Raw genomic sequence first — 17,884 nt, forward strand, 5'->3', positions numbered from 1 at the left:
GAGTTCATTTTATGCTTAAACTTAATATGCAGGTTATATTTAGGCTTAGAATCAGTTTTTTTTCTTTGAGTGAGGCTGAGAATTAGGTTTTATCTTGGCATTAGGCTAAGAGTTAGGTTTGTTTGTCTCTGACGTTAGCCTTAGAGTGTACTCTTACATTTAAGATTAGCATTAGGTTGATGGTTAAATTCTGGCATGGAGTTAGGATGTGATTTATGTGTTTGGTTTAACATTTGGCTGAGGATTGGGCGTTTTGAGCCTTAGAGTTTGGCTGATGGTTAAGTTTAAGCTTAGCGATGACCTGAGACTTAGGTTTAGGCTTTGAGGTTGGTTGAAGGAAGATTAGGTTCATGGCATAGAGTTAGTTTTTTATTTAATTAGTTTTTGTGTTGGACTGAAGGTTCGATTTTGTCTTTAAAACCTGTTTTAACCACCGTTAAGGTTTCTTTAAGTTAGGCTAAGAATTTGGTTTTGACCAGCTTAGGACCAGCACATGACCACCTAAGGACCATCTTAAACCAGCTAGAACCAGCATCCATGCTTCAAAATCTACTTAACCAGCATATACTGTTTTTTTCAACAAGGTTGGTGGCACTAAATGAAAACACTGCCACTGAACCAAACAAAACCTGCATATTTTTCTGATTATTGCCACTGAAAATGGTCAGTTATTGTCATGTTTTGGGCTGTACTAATCGGTCAGACCAGAAAAAACATTTGGAGTACTATAGACTGCCAAAAATTACAACAAATTAAGGAGAAGAGTGCAAAATACTGTCTGAGGCGTTTGAACAAAATGCGTTTGTGGTTGGCCAAACTGAACTAGGATTTCCAGAGCAAAAATCTTGACAACATTTGTGTTTGTTCTAATCATTTCCGGTCAGGTAGGTGAAATATTAGACTTATATATTAATTAATACTGCTCGTACGTAAATTTACCACCTATTAACTTTAGTTTCTCAAAACATTGCACTGTTTTCTGCTTACTAAGTCCTTCTCTATATGATTTAGCAGCTTCCACACATTTCTTCCATGGTTTAGACAACATAAATTAGTAGAACAGCGTATTCAGTTGTACATTAACCAAGCAATCCATGCTGTTGTTTACATCCGAGTATCTCCAATATCGCAAATTCATGTAACTGACCAAACCGTGATAAATGCAAACCCTCGTCATGTTATCATTTGTTAAGATGCCTGGTGAGTAACACAATCGTGTAAGACAGTTCTTTGGTTTAGGCATTTCAGACTGATTGAAATAACATTTGAGATGTTGTGTGATGTATCAATCCACTGGTTAGTCCCGTTATATAGTCACATGATCTGTGACTGCAGAGTCATGTGAGATTTTTGTTTGGTTTGTTTGTTTGCGAATCAAGGAATTTATTTGGTAAATGTGTTTCCATCATGGTTCATGTGCATGTTTTTTTGATAAACAAATCAGACTCAGTTGAGCGCATATGATTGTATGTGCATTTTTAAAAATGATGTGCATTGTTGTGTTTCCATCCAGCGAAATTTGCATAAAAATAGGTGGATGGAAACATAGTTAGTGTTTGCTGCCCCATATGTATTATTTGTAAAAGGAAATATTTCGTACGCTGTACTAATTCTGTATTATATGTTGCAGACAAATGAGAACTTCATATGGGGGCCTGTGTCAGCTTTTCTGCTGTGGGAAATTTCTGTCTCATGTACACACACACACATCCACACCCTTCCTCTCTGAGAAATACCCACATCTCCACCACACCCAGTCACTATCACACCATGCTTTTAATAGTGACACCTCAACAGTCACCTCGCACAAACAGATGGTCACACACACACACAAACAATCATAAGAGATGCTTACTTCATACAGAGGTACACTTACACAATATGTAATCTGATTTTGACACCGTTAAGCTCTGAAAGCTCCTTCACTGTCGTGGACAGTGAGATGATGGACTCTGCTGTGCTCTGCTTCACAGCACCTGAAAGAAACCATGCACATGCATCTGTAATACTTTAACTCAGTCCTCACTTTGACATCCATTTATAACCTGAGTCTGATGCTCTAAGGCATGTGCAGCAGCTGGAAATGTCTCTTTTTTCCATATTGCATGTATGTTTAAACTCAATGGTTGCTCCGTTGTGGGGCGAAATGTAGGTCCATTGTTTTTCACAGTCTCCTGCTAGCATTTGGACACTTGATACTTAAGTTCCTCCTTAGTCAGTTTCTTTGCAAAATATCAAACCGAACTGTCTCACATAATCGTCTCACTGAATAGCATATTCCATTCCCTGTTGTTGTGTTTTAGAGAATCAGTCTAGTATAATAAAGAAAATAAGACACAATAACTGCAGTTACTTACAGTAATGGGGGTTGACAGCAGTGCTCTCATGGACTGCTGCACATAACCGTTCCCATGGTTAGAAATGTCAAGAATAGCATCCATTAAAGGAATATTCCAGGTTCAACACTAAAATGTTGTAATTTCAACTCTAGCAACTTAAAGTGAATGACTTGTATTGAACCCAGAATATTTTTGACTACAACAAAAACATAATTTGACAGTGCATATCAGGCAAAAGTGATATAAAGGATGTCTGTGTGAATAAACTTTACTACAACCTCACTGTGCTGATAGAAGGAAACTGACACAGATATGTGTGAAATATCAAAAACAAGCTAGATAAAAATAAACCGCCACACCCTTTCACACAGTCAAAGTCAACACTGTTATGTTTTGATGTGATATTGTGGGTTGTCAGTGCTGGTGGGTGACCTTTCCTGCATGTCTACATTAATTGGGCATTAAGCTCACCTAGCCGTGTCGACAACAAAATCATACAGGGATGATACACAACAAAAATGTCCTTTATTTTAACCCCTTTTGTTCTTTTCATCCTGCCAGTTTGGCTGACAGGTCGAACCGAGCAAATTACAGCCATCTACGTTTGTTCCTTGATCCTTAATGCTTTCTTGTTTTTTCTCTTCAAATGCAGGGTGGACAAGTCTACCATTAGCGCCCTTCGTGCTCGGTGAGTACTGTCTGCATCGCCGACCCCCTCTCTCCTCTCCATCTCTCACAGAACCTGACAGTCTGTATCCTCTTATCTATGTGTTTCATGAAAAGAGGTAAATGAGAGGCTTGTTGCTCAGAAGAAAACTGCAGGGAGTGATGTGGGTATAGGTTTGCGTGACCAAAATGCTTAGTTCCTGTGCGAAAAGCATTTTCTGTATGTGGTTTTTAGCATTTTGTCTATTAGTAAGCATATACTTAGCCTTTTGATCAACCAGTCCTTTTGTTTAACAAGCTGACCCATTTATTTCCTGAGTTGTCTCTATTTGCATTTGTTTTCCAAATATCTTAATAAAACTCATATGTGAATGTATACAATTGAAGTCAAAAGTTTACATACACCTTGCAGAATCTGCAACATGTTAATTATATTAGCAAAATAAGAGGGATCATACAAAATGCATGTTATTTTTTATTTAGTACTTACCCGAATAAGATAATTCTTGTCCATGATAAAAGTCCATTTGAAGTTGAAGTCCATGATAAAAAACATTTACATACAGTACACAAAAGAAAATAATAGTTGAATTTATAAAAATGACCCTGTGCAAAAGTTTTCATACTCTTGATTCTTAATACATAAACATGAATGATCAGAAAAATCCTTCAGGTCCCACAAATTCTTTGGTTTTACAGCATTTTTTTTGTACTTGAATCCTTTCCAATAATGACTCTATGATTTTGAGATCCATCTTTTCACACAGAGGACAACTGAGGGACTCATTTGCAACTATTATAGGTTCAAATGCTCACTGATACTCCAGAAGAAAAAATGATGCATTAAAAGCTGGGGGGTGAAAACTTTTGAACTGAGGTGTACATTTTTCTTATTTTGCCTAAATATCATATTTTTTTCATTTAGTACTGCCCTTAGAAGCTACAAAATATACTTACATGTTTCCCAGAAAACAAAATAAGTAAAATCTACCCTGATCTTCAAATTCAAAAAGTTTTCATCCCCTGGTTTTTAATGCATTGTTTCTCCTTTTGGAGCATCAGTGAGTGTTTGAACCTTCTGTAATAGTTGAATCAGATGTTAATTATTAACAGGCTCATTAGACTGATTCATGAATCTTTTCATTTGTTCATTAAAAAGATCCAATTTGTTAGAGTCATTTAAATTGTTCAAACTGTGACTCTGCCTTGATTTGACAAAAAATTATAATAGTATATTATTATATTATATAATTATATTAAAAATGAATTCTAATTCTACTTAAAAATATGTTTGTATTAGTTTCCTGACATGATTTTATCCTTTTTATTAGATAAATAATAAATGCACACTAATTTCTAAAAGCCTGATGTATTGTTTTGCCGTTATTTAACAGAACAGATTTTCTCTCCAGGTGCGTTTATGTCTTCAGCATGTTTTTGGGCCTTTAGCAAGGTGGCTGCAGGATGACTTTAATTATATAAATTAATATATTATTAATATTTATATTATTATTCAGATTTTATAATTTTAAAAAATGCTTAAAAAGCTACAAAAAACATACAATCAAGACAAAAACTGAAATCATAGTTTTCCCCTCAATATTTGATGTTTTTATTGAAGAACATCACTAAATATGAACATCACAAAATATTAAAGAGGTTCTCAGCGTAGATTTCACTCAGTATCCGGGTCATTAAGACTCCTTGTTAGGAAAAATCGATGGTACGGCATTTGTTTTAAGCCTACGCTGTAAAAAATAAAAAACACAATTTGTTGAGTCAGCTTAAAATTATTTGTTACCCTGCTGCCTTAAAATGTTAAGTTCAGTCAACTAAAATAAGTTTATTCAACTTGAAATGTTAAGTTGTACTAAGTAACAACTTAGATATTTGTCTTTGCTAAACTTAACAGATGGGTAAGTAACCCAGCTGTTGATTCAACTCAAATATCGAAATGTCACTTAGTATAATTTAACATTTCAAGTTGAATAAACTTTTTTGAGTTGACTGAACTTAAAATTTTAAGGCAGCCAGGTTACAAATTATTTTAAGTTGACTCAACAAATTGTTTTTTACAGTGTACACTTATATACATAGCCACTTGTAAGCTTTTTCAGTAGCTGTGGCATCGTATCAATATTTTATTCTGAGTTTTAGTAAAAAAAAAGCAACAGGTAGCACCAGTAGCTCACTGAGCGCAACCATTTCATGTCATCAAAATAATGGCGCCCCCTGTAATCCAAAATATGTATAAAACAATGTGCATTTTTATAAATAACGTAAATCTTTCATGGGTTTTCTACTACATATTTCAGTAAGAGACATTATTTACGTTATAATTAGTCTTAATACCCGGGGTTCCCTTTAAGTTGTGTTTTGTGATGTAGGGTTAGAAACGCTGGCTCTTCATTGCTAACTGCATTAAAGGGTTAATCTGTCCTGTCTTGCCAAATGTTCCGATTCGTCCTCCACCTGCTTGTCATCCATCCGTTCATTCACAGGGTTTAGCTTATTATTCATTGGTGCACATGCAACTCCAGCATTATCCTCACGCACATACACACAAACAAACAGCGCTTTAAGATCCTGAAAGGCTCTGATGAAGTGGTTTGGTAAAGTGCTTGGAGCATCAGAGTGGAAAGGAGCATCGCTCTGTTTGCGTGTATCACCGCATAACCCTGAATAGGGTCGTGACTACAGATCATACACATGGAAATGATCCGGTTGTGCCTGATATCAGCCTTCACAAGGCCAATTCATGATTTGCTTTGAGGTGAATTGATGAAAGGCGAGGGTCATTAATATTTCCATTGTGTTTGTAAGTGTTTGAAGGATAATGTAGACCACATATCTATTTTTAGAAATCCCACTGGCAAGGTGAATACTAGAGTCCTTTGTCATGTCTGTAGACCATGTATGTCTAGACCATCTGGTATTATATAATTTATCTGAATTAGCAAACCCTAAAGGAGTCGTTTTTTAAAAATATTGTGAAGAATGACACAAATTGCTGCAACTTGCTGTCATTTTAGTATGTTCTACTTTAATCTGTAGCAACAACCAGAATGGAGGAAAAATGAGTTTATAATTAGAGATGATCACTGAAAGAATCAGATCGTTAATGACAACGGAAAATCAGACCATCAACACATTACTAAAAAATTTGAAAATATTGCTTAATTTCAAAGAATGTTCAATTTTTACAAGTTTATACAGTTTTATTTACATTAGGGATACAATATTCATTGTCTGGCCAGTACTAATAAGATGATATGTGACCCTGGACCACAAAACCAGTCGTAAGCAGTATGGGTATATTTGTATATTTGCCATTTTTAATTTATACCAAAAATCATTAGGATATTAAGTAAAGATCATGTTCCACAAAGATATTTTGTAAATGTAAAAACAAAATATATCAATTAATATATATATATATATATATATATATATATACTACCATTCAAAAGTTTGGGGTCAGTAAGACTTGTAATAGTCTTTAAAGTAGTCTCTTATGCTCATCAAGGCTGCATTTATTTGATTAAAAATATAGAAAAAAAAACAGTAATATTGCAAAATGTTTTTACAATATAAAATAATGTTTTTTATTTTAACATACTTTAAAATAGAATTTATTCCTGTGATGAAAAGCTGAATTTTTATCAGCTGTTACTCCAGTCTTAAGTGTCACATGATCCTTCAGAAATCATTCTAATATGCGGATTTATTATTAGAATGATCAGTGTTGGATAATATCAACAGTTGTGCTGCCAAATATTTTTTGGAACCTGCAATTTTTTTTTCAGGATTCTTTCATGAATAACAAGTTTAAAAAGTACAGTGTTTAATCAGAATATAAATATTTTATAACAATGTAAATTATTTATTATTAACTTTTAATAAACTTTTAATTATTAACTTAATACATCCTTGGTGAATAAAAGTATTAATTTCTTAAAAAAAAAAGAAAAAAGAAAGAAACAATAAAAATTGTACTGACCCCAAACTTTTGAACGGTAGTGTATATCAAATCTTAATTTATAATCAGTAATATGCATTGTTACAAACTTCATTTGCACAACTTTTTTTGCACCCTCAGATTCTGGATTTTCAAATAGTTGTATTTCAGCCAAATATTGTTCTGTCCTAACAAACCATACATCATTGGGGAGCTTATTTATTCAGATTTCAGATGATGTATAAACATATATGATTTTCATGTTATGGCTGATAATCAATAAATAGCTAATATTAAAATTCAGTACTATTTTGTCTAAATAAATACAATTAAAAAACTAACCAAAATCCACATTATTTGAAATTCAAGAGAATTTAAACATTACAGTGTTATTATGTACAGTATAAAAATGGATATTCATTATGCTGCAGATCAGGGTTGCCAGGTCTGCATAACAAAACCAGCCCAATTACTAGAAAAAAACTAGTGAAATTGTGAAAACACAACCTGCGGCAAAGTATAAAAATAGCCCAATTCTGCAAGACACACTGCAGACTTGGCAACACTGTTACAGATTTACGCTTAAAGACATAGTTTACCCAAAAATAGGAATTCTGTCATTAATTACTCACCTTCATGTCGTTCCAAACACTAAGTAGGGTCAAAAACCTCTATCTTAATTTGTTTTCCAAAGATGAACGAAGGTATTATGGGTTTGGAACAACAGGAGGGTAAGTAATTTACGACAGAATTTTCATTTTTGGGTGAACTACAGTACTGTGCAAAACTTTTAGGCCACTAGTATTTTCACCAGCTAAAAAATGGTTTATAGTAAGTTATTTCTATCTTTTGCTGTAGTGTGTCAGTAAAAAATATCGGTTTACATTTCCAAACATTCTGTTTGCCATTAATTGTAATAATCTAGTGAGATTTTTGTTTGCACAAGGAGTCTGACAACAGCCAGTGCTCCACACTGATCTAATCTCATCATCATCCAGTCTTCCCGGAATGACATAAAGACACAGAACAAACTGAAACAGAGTAAATCCAGAAGAACTGTGGCAACGTCTCCAAGATGCTTCAAGAGACCTACTTGCAAAGCTCAAGTGCAAGTGCACCTAGGGCAAAAGCTGCTGTAAACGCAAAGAATGGTCACACCAAATGTTGATTTCATTTAGTTAATAGAAGGTAATTGATAAAGAAAATCTATTTATGGCAGCATCCTCATTTTACAGCATTTTTACACAAGTGCCTAAAACTTTTAACAGTGCTGCAGCTTTGCAGGTAGGTTTCTTGAAGCATCCTGGAGACTTTGTCACAATTCTTCTGGATTTAGTCTGTCTGAGTTTGTTCTGTTTCTTCATGTCATTCCAGACAGACTGGATGATGATGAGATCAGATCTCTGTGCAGAGCACTCGCTGTTGTCAGACTCCTTGTGCAAACAAAAATCTCACTGGATTATTACGATTAATGGCAAAATGAATGTTTGGAAATGTAATCTGTGCTGTAACACACTACAGCAAAAGACCGACTTTAACTGACTTTAAACCATTTTTTAGCTGATGAAAATACTAGGGCCTAAGACTTTTGCACAGTACTGTATATTACCATATTATTATACAGCATAAAAATGGATAATCATTTTGCTGCAGATCAGGGTTGCCAGGTCTGCATGTTAAAAAAAAACAGCCCACAGCAAAAGTATAAAAATAGCCCAAATCTGCAGGAAAACTGCAGACTTGGCAACAGTGCTATAAATTTACACTTAAAGGTACAGTTTACCCAAAAATTCAAATTCTGTCATTACTCACCGTCATGTTGTTCCAAACCCTATGCAGTATCAAAAAGCTCAAAGATTTCATCAAAATATCTTAATTTGTGTTCCAAAGATGAACGAATGTCTTACTGTTTTGGAATGAAATAAGGGTAATTAATGACAGAATTTTCATTTTTGAGTAAAAAAATTAAAAAAATTCACAAATTGATACCCAAAAAGACTTGAGGCTGTAAAAGTGCTTTAACTAATTATTGAGCTAAGGGTATGAATACTTATGCAATGTACTTATTTCATAATTTATTAATTGTATTAGTTATTACGAGTGGCAAAAAGTTGCAGAACCGCTCATCAAATCAGATGTTATTAAGATGCATCATCAATCATTAAGTAAATAATCATTTTTAGACAAATATTCAAATCCTTACTTTTAACCTATTTATGCTGTTGTAGGTCATGTTAATCTGATTTTCATTCTAACAGATTAAGTTAATTAGACATTATAATATTATTATGTACAGTATAAAAAATGGATATTAGTTTTTCTACAGATCAGGGTTGCCAGATCTGCATAACAAAACCAGCCCAATTGCAACAAAAAACTATCCTAATCATAGTACTGGTGAAATTGGGGTTTCGCTTCAACCCTTGTAAAAAACAACCTACGGCAAAAGTATAAAAATATCCAGATTCTGCGGGAAAACTGCAGACTTGGCAACAGTGCTACAGATTTACACTTACAGGGATCGTTTACCCAAAAATTCAAATTCTTTCATTACTCACAGTCATGTCGTTCCAAACCTTGTACAGGGTCAGAAACCTCTCGGATTTCATCAAAAATATCGTCGATTTTCAATTTTAGATGAACTGTCCCTTAAAAAAAAACACAAATTACAATTGCTGATAAATTTCACAAATGATTACAAAGAAATGGCAAATAACACTTGAATTAATGTGAAATTTTATACAAATTGACTTACAAATGTAAGCTAAATGTAATTTAGTATTGCATTTGACATTGCTTAGCTAACACGTTGTTTCTGTTGAAACTGGTTGTGCATAACCAGTGCGAAGGGCCACCTCTGAAAATATGTCATATTCTGGTCTTTTCAGCAATGCTGATGACTTTGAGACACAGTTCAGACATTTTTGTTTACAATATAATGTGATGGATCATGCTAGCAACCAGGTGGAGCGGTAACAGGTGGGATCTCCACGTCTAACCAATCACCCACTGTTCAGCCCTGCTTAGAAGGGTGTGGATGAGCGCACGTCTGTGCATTCACGCATATGTCTCACACAATAAACCTGGCAAGACATGCATTAGCTTGTTTGTGTTTACATGTATGCGAGTGGCATTGAAGCACACTAGGCTAACAAGAAAACCATTATGTACTGCATTCTGTTGAAAAAACGACACAAAACACCACAGCTATGAGTAAACAGACCTCAACAGGACTTGTTTGCAGTGTGTTTGCTGAGGCGTTGTTTAATGGGTTTTAAACAGTATGATATCAACTAGTTATTTACAAGCCGTTTGCTACATTTGCTTTGATTCACAGCGACTTAGAAGTGAATTGTAACACATGTGGCAACATGTGAAGGTCACATGCATTGTCAATATCATTAGAGTGTGGCTTTTACCATCTTAAGCATGTCTTCAAGGGATGATCAGTGTATTTTTGAAGCTCCATGCTGACAGGTCTGTCAGTCATGTTGTATTGTTCTGATGGCATGCATTTTGAGAATACAATTTTTAATAAGCAAAAAAAAATAATAATTTGTTTACTACTTTGTATATTTTATAATATTATTATTATTATTAATTATCATTATTTTGTAATTTATTAACAATTAAAAAATAATTAATATTTATTTTTAATAATAAGTAATAATTATTTTTGTATTTAATGTCTTTAATAATTATTATTTTACTATATTACATTGAATATAAATCATAAAAGGAAAAGAAGAAGTAATATTTATTTTTAACTTTAATAATGAGTAATATTTAATATGTTTTTAATAATTCATATTTTTTTATTAATGTAAAATTATTTTAACATATTACAGTGAATAAAAATCATAAAAATGGAAAGCATAAAAGGAAAAATGATGTATAATAATAATAATAATACTATTTTACAATTGTATGTATTCATATTTTAAAATAATATTTCTTTTAAAGAATTTTAATAATAAATATTATTTAATACAATATTTTAAATAATTAATAATTCAAAATTGTGTTATTATTTTAAAACTATTATCCTACTATATTACAGTGAATACAAATAGTATTTTTAAAGTAATAATAATAATTTTTATTATTATTTTAAAATTGTACTTATTCGTATTTTTAAATAATTAATATTTCTTTTTAATTGTAATAAGTAATATTTAATTTAATATTTAATAAAATACTTTTAATAATTACTAACTGCATTTTACAATATTACTTTAAATAAAAGTAAAAAGAAAAGAAAAAACTACATAATTATACATAATACATAATTATAATAATATTTTTTCAATAATTAATTAAATAATACTAATAATTATTGTTGTTGTCGTTTAAAGTTTAATTTATTAATGTTTTAATTTATTAATTTTTATTTTAATAAGTCATATTATTATTAAATTATTATTTTACTGTAGTACAGTGAATAAAAATAATAAAAAAATACAAAAAGAAAAGAAAAAATACATAATTTAGCAAAAAATATAATAATATTTGTAATAGTAATAATAATAATAATAATTATTATTATACATAAAAAATGATGTAAATATAAAAAGACATTAAAAATGACATATTTTTGGATAAATAACAATATAATTAAACAGTACAATTGTTGTTATTATTATTACCATCATCATTTCTATTTATTATTGTTATTATATTTAATGTTTTTTTCCAGTGCTGTCCTGAAAATATTTCCTTTTTTTTTTTTTTTTTAATTGTTTATATAATGCATCATAAAGGTGGGCTATTCATAATTCTTTAACAGACACTGTGGTTAAAATTCTTTCTCCTTTCCTATTTTTGATCACTGTGTTGACATGCTTGTCAGTCAAGTTATATTAATACAGACACACATAAGTCTATTTGACACTTGAAGCAAGTCTGAGACCGCTTGACGTGCATGACAGACGTGTCAGATCTGCTTTCTGATAGGAGGTTTTGGCGTAGCAATGCTTGTTTTTGTGCCTGTATGTCTTGATGTTAGTTTAGCTCATGATATATAGTCTCGAGTGACATATTAAATATTAAAGTATGTTAAATATTCAACCTTTGATGCCTATGATTTATTCAGAAGCTCACGGTGGTTTGTGTAATGTATGTTGCATCAGTCCATTTATTGCCTTCTTCCCCAAACCTGCTGACATATCTGTGTGTGTGTGTGTGTGTTTGTGTGTGGCGCATAATCAAAATGAGCGAACAAAGCAGACAGGGCTACTAGGGTGTCTGGGAGGATTTCAAACCCCCTCCCCACTTCTATCTCGTCCTCTCTTTCTCTCTCTCGCTTGTGATAAAGTATAATGCTTTGTACTTGCAGAGCATCTCAACCCTGAGTGTGGTTGTGCAATCAGTAGCCAGTGTGCGCTTCTTGTTCTGACTATTATTTCAACTGTTGGTGAGAACTGGAGACTCACTAACTAGAAGAAACCTCCACGTTACCTTCAAAATGCCTCGGAGACTCTGGTGAGTTCAGCTCCTCCTTGACTTTAATTTACAATCTTTGTGTTTGTGATGGATTCCAATGCATTTTGATGTATTTTAAAGTTTCCATATGGTATTTCTGCAACATAAAAAGTCTTTATGCCACTGGCTAGATGAACATAATTCATAAAAGGAGTTTCTTAAGCTCTATTTTGTGCTGTGTAGATGAAGAGAATCTGTTTCGTGTGGTGCATTCGTTGTGATGTATAGGGGATGTTTGTACGGTGTGGCTTCACTTTGCACGAGGTTATGAAGTATTCAATGCAAGTTATTTTCAAAGGATTATAGAAGTATTACATAAGCTGACAGTTTGAGTAAGTGGCTCAGTGCTGCTGGTGTTTCTTTGGGTGTCATTTAGCTCCGTTTGCAGTGCTGAAAGTATAATCCGTTACTCACCGTAAAGCTTGTCACACGCTCTGGTTCTCCCTGCTCTGTGAATCCAATCTGGGAATATGAGGAATAGACAATGTAGCATGTTTTTCTGGATTTTGACAGTTTCGTTTTTAGCATGATTTTAAAAGTTGCTCAGTCGCTTGTTTTGATGGCGTGCATTTGAGAATACTATTTTTAGTAATAATGATTAATTTTTTTTTAATATGATAATTCAATTTTTTTATATGATAAAATTAATTTTAAAATTATTATTTTACTATATTACAGTGAATAAAAATCATTAAAAATAAAATATAAAAAATACATTAAATAATAATAATTATTAGTTGCTATTATTGAAGTATTAATGTAGTTTTTAGCATGATTTAAAAAGTTGCTCAAGATAATTGTTTTGATAGCATGCATTTGAGAATATTATTTTTAATAATTTTAAATAATTAATAATTTAATTTGTCATTATTTATTATTAATTTGAAATGAATATTTTACTGTATTACAGTGAATAAAAATGATTTAAAAATACAAAAATACATAATTTTGATAAATATAATAATTATTATATTAATAATTATTATTATTTGGAATAATTAAATATTATTATTATAACGTTTAATTACTATTTTAATTAATATTTCTTTTTCTTTTTAAAATTAAGTTATATTCAAAAGCATTTTTATTACATTGTATTTTTATTGCATTGTAAATTTTATATTTTTATTATTAATTTAAAAATATTATTCTACTATATTACAGTAAAAAAAAGCATAAAAGAAAAAGACAAAATAAATAATTTTGGATATGTTTATTAATAATAATAATAATGAATAATTAAATAATTATTATTATTATTATTGCTGTTATTATTAATGTATTATTGATGTAGTTTGATGTAGTTGCTTAAGATAATCAGTTGTTTTGATGCATTTGAGAATACTATTTTTAGTAATGCAGATTAAAATATTATTGTAATAATTAATAATTTATTTTTTATTTTATTATTCAATATATTTTTTAATGATTATTTTACGTTTCATAAATAAATAAATATTTATATATATATTACTTATTTCTCTCTCTCTGTCTCTCTCTCTCTGTCTATATATATATATATAGATAGATAGATAGATAGATAGATAGATATATAGATATAGATATAGATATAGATATAGATATAGATATAGATAGGCTATTAATAATATATTTAAACACATTATAGTTCTTTAAATGTCTTTAAAATACTAAGGTGAAGTGTTTCTTTCTTCTTTATTTATTTATTTATTTATTTTTATTTTATTTTATTTTATTTTTTTGAGAAAAATACACAAATTAGACTTAAAGTGAAAGTTCACCCAAAAATTAAAATTTTACCATCATTTACTCATCCTGTATGTTTATCATCTGTATGAATTTCTTTCTTCTGTTGAATGTTGGTAATCAAAGAGTTGACTTCCATTGATTTTTTTATTTTATTGTATTTTATTTTATTTTATCGTCACCTTAGAATTATAAGGTTCTATCTGCATTCTGAGCACTTTTGAGATACTGAGTTTTTGCGTTCCAGTGACTTCTGTAAATAGAACCATTTTTGTTTTCTAAAAGGCCCAAAATGTACACAGCTTAAAAAAGAAACATCACATGATGTAAATAAGTTGTCACAGAATAAGAAAATGTCAGTAACTCAATTTTGACAGAAATGTCAGATAGAACCTTAAAATTCTGAAGTGACGTTGTAATTTTTTTTTTTTTTTTTTACCATACTATGGAAGTTAATGGTTACCATCAACTAATACTGGTTCGGACCAAATGGAGGGTGGGTAAATTATGACAATTTTCATTGTTGGGTAAACTATTCCTTTCAAAACCTTTCAAAGTATGATATGTTATACAATGTTATAAGACATATGTTTTAAAGGAGACCTATTATGCCTCTTTTTAGAAGATGTGTAAGTCTCAGGTGTGCCGAGAAGCAGGGTGGAAGCAGAAACACACTGTTTTCGTGCATGTCTCTTTAAATGAAAATGAGCCTGTTGGTGTGGCATCACACCGACAGAGGCTGCTCCCACGATAGTTGATTGACATGAGCATCTTACCTCAGATCAGTTGTAATAGTCCGACCTCCATTCTTTCGATGCCGGAGCAGGGATGTAAGTTAGACAAGAATATCTCCAATTGAGCGATTGAGGTGTTGTGTTGCTAGATTTAATAATGAACATAGTGGTTGTCATTTACTCCCGACATCTGAGCCGCTGAAGATGCAGTGGATTACGTATGTTTGTGAAGGGGATCCAACTTCACTTACAGCAGAAGTGAGTATAAGGGTTTTTTATAAATCTTTGCGATCGCCTTTCCTAATAACGTACTAGTTAGCAAGTTTAGCGGTTAAACGTGGCTAAATGCGGCTAAAATAAACAGGCTTGTCACTCCACAGAGAGAAGAGAGGGGCGGGGGCGAGCAGAGCTCATTAACATTTAAAGCAGCCTCGACCAGAACAGGATGATTTTTGCAGAGCTGATTTTGGCAAGACCCTAAAGAATCATATCAACTTGTGGAAAATGGGCATCCGATAACCCGTTTAAAGCCATATCAGTTTAAACTTCTGATATAGGGTTTTCTGAGCGCACACATCTGAAGCTCATGCACAGAAAGCGGCTGTCACATGGCATGCAAGTACTAAACGTAAACTTCTCTTTCATGTCTTATTGCACTTAAACTGTCAAATACACATAAGTGTATGTTAAAAACACACAGGAGTTATAAAAAACAGCCCGTTATGTCTGTGAAGGTAAACAGCTGGGAAAGAAATCGCATCTTTATATTAGATCTGTGTGGCAGCAGCGTAATATACAGTAAATAAATAAATAAATCCACTGCTCTCTTGTCCCCTCCAAGGCTGGGACTGTAAATAGTGTTCTGCGCTCGTCTGTACAGCCAAAGACAGAACAGTTAGCATCCTTTGCTTTAACTTTTGCCAAGGCGTTAGAACTGGCACATCGTTGTCGCTTGCGTGAGTGTAAACGTGCGGAGGGGCGGTAATATTAGAATGAGATCTCTTTATTTTCTAGCATATAAATATGGAAAAGTCAGATTGTCATGAGATGCCACCTTTAAACTAATCGAATTAACCAGAAATAGGTAAATATTAGGCTGTAATGTAAATGCATTGATTACAAATACAAACTGCATATTTTAGTACCTTTAAATGTATTATATATGCAAGCTTCTTAGAAGATGATACCATTTTGTAATTCTATTTTAGTCTGTTGTCTACTTTTAAGCGTGTTTACTGAGCCGCTGGCATTCAACCTGAGTTCATCCTCACTTTTAGTGCACTTGACACTTTATATATTGTTTGACTGCTGGTCTTCAGTAGACAGTGCCTCTTCCACATCACTGCTCATTCGTCCTCTTTCTCTCTCTGGCCGTCCCATCTCTCCATCATGCCCCACAGGAGCCATGCTTGTCTGATGAAAAATAAATGTGTTGCTAGAAGATTGAGATCCTGTCATAGTGGAAAAAACAGTTACACAACTGCACCACTTATAGTGGAGACATAAACTTGATTTTGTAGTGAGAGAATTGTTAGCATTTGTTTTATAAAACTCATCCAGCACTAATATGCCTGCATGTTTGCAAGCATATATAAACATTGTGTGTGTGATTGTGATCTAGTTAAGTTTTATTCCCTATACACCTCAGTTTCATGGCCCTATTAATATTGAAGCTCATTTCTGTTGGAGGCAGTTAGGCTAAAGACAGCAACAAATCAAAATCAGTATGTGAAAGAGGAAAGTTGTAATGACAGCTCCTACTGAGAGATCTCATTGTCATGTTATAAAACTGTGTTATAAAACAAAATAAATTAGAATAATCACAGACTGAGCCCTGCTTTGCTACGAAAGACCAGCGTGACTGGTCAACATGTGTTTTATTTTAGATGCTGGTCCATCAGACTTCATAACTAGCAAAGTCTCCAAGTCAAACAGCTTCATCAGCTTGGACCAGTGTAGAAATTCACACTGCTTTACAGTAGGGTCATTAACCTCAATTAAAGGAGAGGTTCACTTCCAGAATAAAATTTTCCTGATAATTTACTCACCCCATGTCATCCAAGATGTTCATGTCTTTCTTTCAGTCATATCAACTTACATTTTTGAGGAAAACATTCCAGGATTTTTCTCCATATAGTGGACTTCTATGGTGGCCAACAGTTTGAAGGTCAAAATTGCAGTTTCCATGCAACTTCAAAGGGCTCTACACCTCGATCCCAGTCGGGTCTTGTCTAGTGAAACGACCTGAAATTTTTTTTTTAATTGATATACTTTTTAACCACAAATGTTCATCTTGCATTAGCTCAACCTCATGCATTACATAATCATGCATGTGTGATGTAGGCGGAACTACCGATCTAGTGTTTACAAAGCGAACATGCAAAGAAAGTCAGATGCAAACAATGATGGTGGGTGATTTTAAAGTTGGAGGAGAAAATGAGAGTTTTTCACCCTACCCTACCTTTTTAAACTGAAATACACAGACGAAGAACTAACCACACATAACCTTTACAACATGAGAGTAAGCACACACGCAATGCAAAGATAGTGTAAGATGAGCATTTGTGGTTAAAAAGTATGGGTACAACGGAGCTAAAGGCGCCCCCAGGTAAAAGGCGCCTTTGATATTATTTTCCTCTAAACCACTAGATGGCAGAAAAACGTGGCATAGCACTTTCCAAAACATCTGCTTTTCAACATACACGTGCAAATTTGCCTGATCTTTGACACAAACACAGGCAGCAAGTTGATTCTATGCTTACTTGATCTAATATTTGGTGTTTTTAAAAAGTAGCAAATGAGAATTGCTAAAATGTTTGAATATATTTTAAAACAAAGGTAGATTTAAGATAATAAAAGCAGCAGTTTTTATATATCGAAAGAATATTCAGTAAAAATTCTGTATTTGGGGTAAAAAAAAGCGCCCCTGCTGTTGGGGCTAAAAGGCACAATAATTAACATGATAATTAATAGTAGGCTGA

At 32.5% G+C, this 17,884-nt stretch overlaps 1 protein-coding gene across 4 annotated transcripts in view; it reads left to right on the forward strand.

The window, feature by feature from the left end:
• rap1gap2b (RAP1 GTPase activating protein 2b) overlaps positions 1-17,884 on the forward strand; it is a 76,316-nt gene that overhangs the window by 17,571 nt on the left and 40,861 nt on the right. For 3 of the 4 annotated variants that reach the window (XM_051092292.1, XM_051092289.1, XM_051092290.1), the window contains exon 2: positions 2,992-3,027. Coding sequence is in view for 3 of the 4 variants with exons in the window: in XM_051092289.1 (XP_050948246.1) it covers positions 2,992-3,027 (36 nt within the window). In the remaining variant the exon portion in view is untranslated. Of the gene's footprint in view, positions 1-2,991; positions 3,028-12,117; positions 12,445-17,884 lie in introns of those variants that run through there. The other variant, XM_051092291.1, reaches the window with a different exon arrangement.

The sequence above is a fragment of the Labeo rohita genome, chromosome 21 (genome assembly GCF_022985175.1).
Source record: "Labeo rohita strain BAU-BD-2019 chromosome 21, IGBB_LRoh.1.0, whole genome shotgun sequence".
Classification (NCBI taxonomy): Eukaryota; Metazoa; Chordata; class Actinopteri; order Cypriniformes; family Cyprinidae; genus Labeo; species Labeo rohita.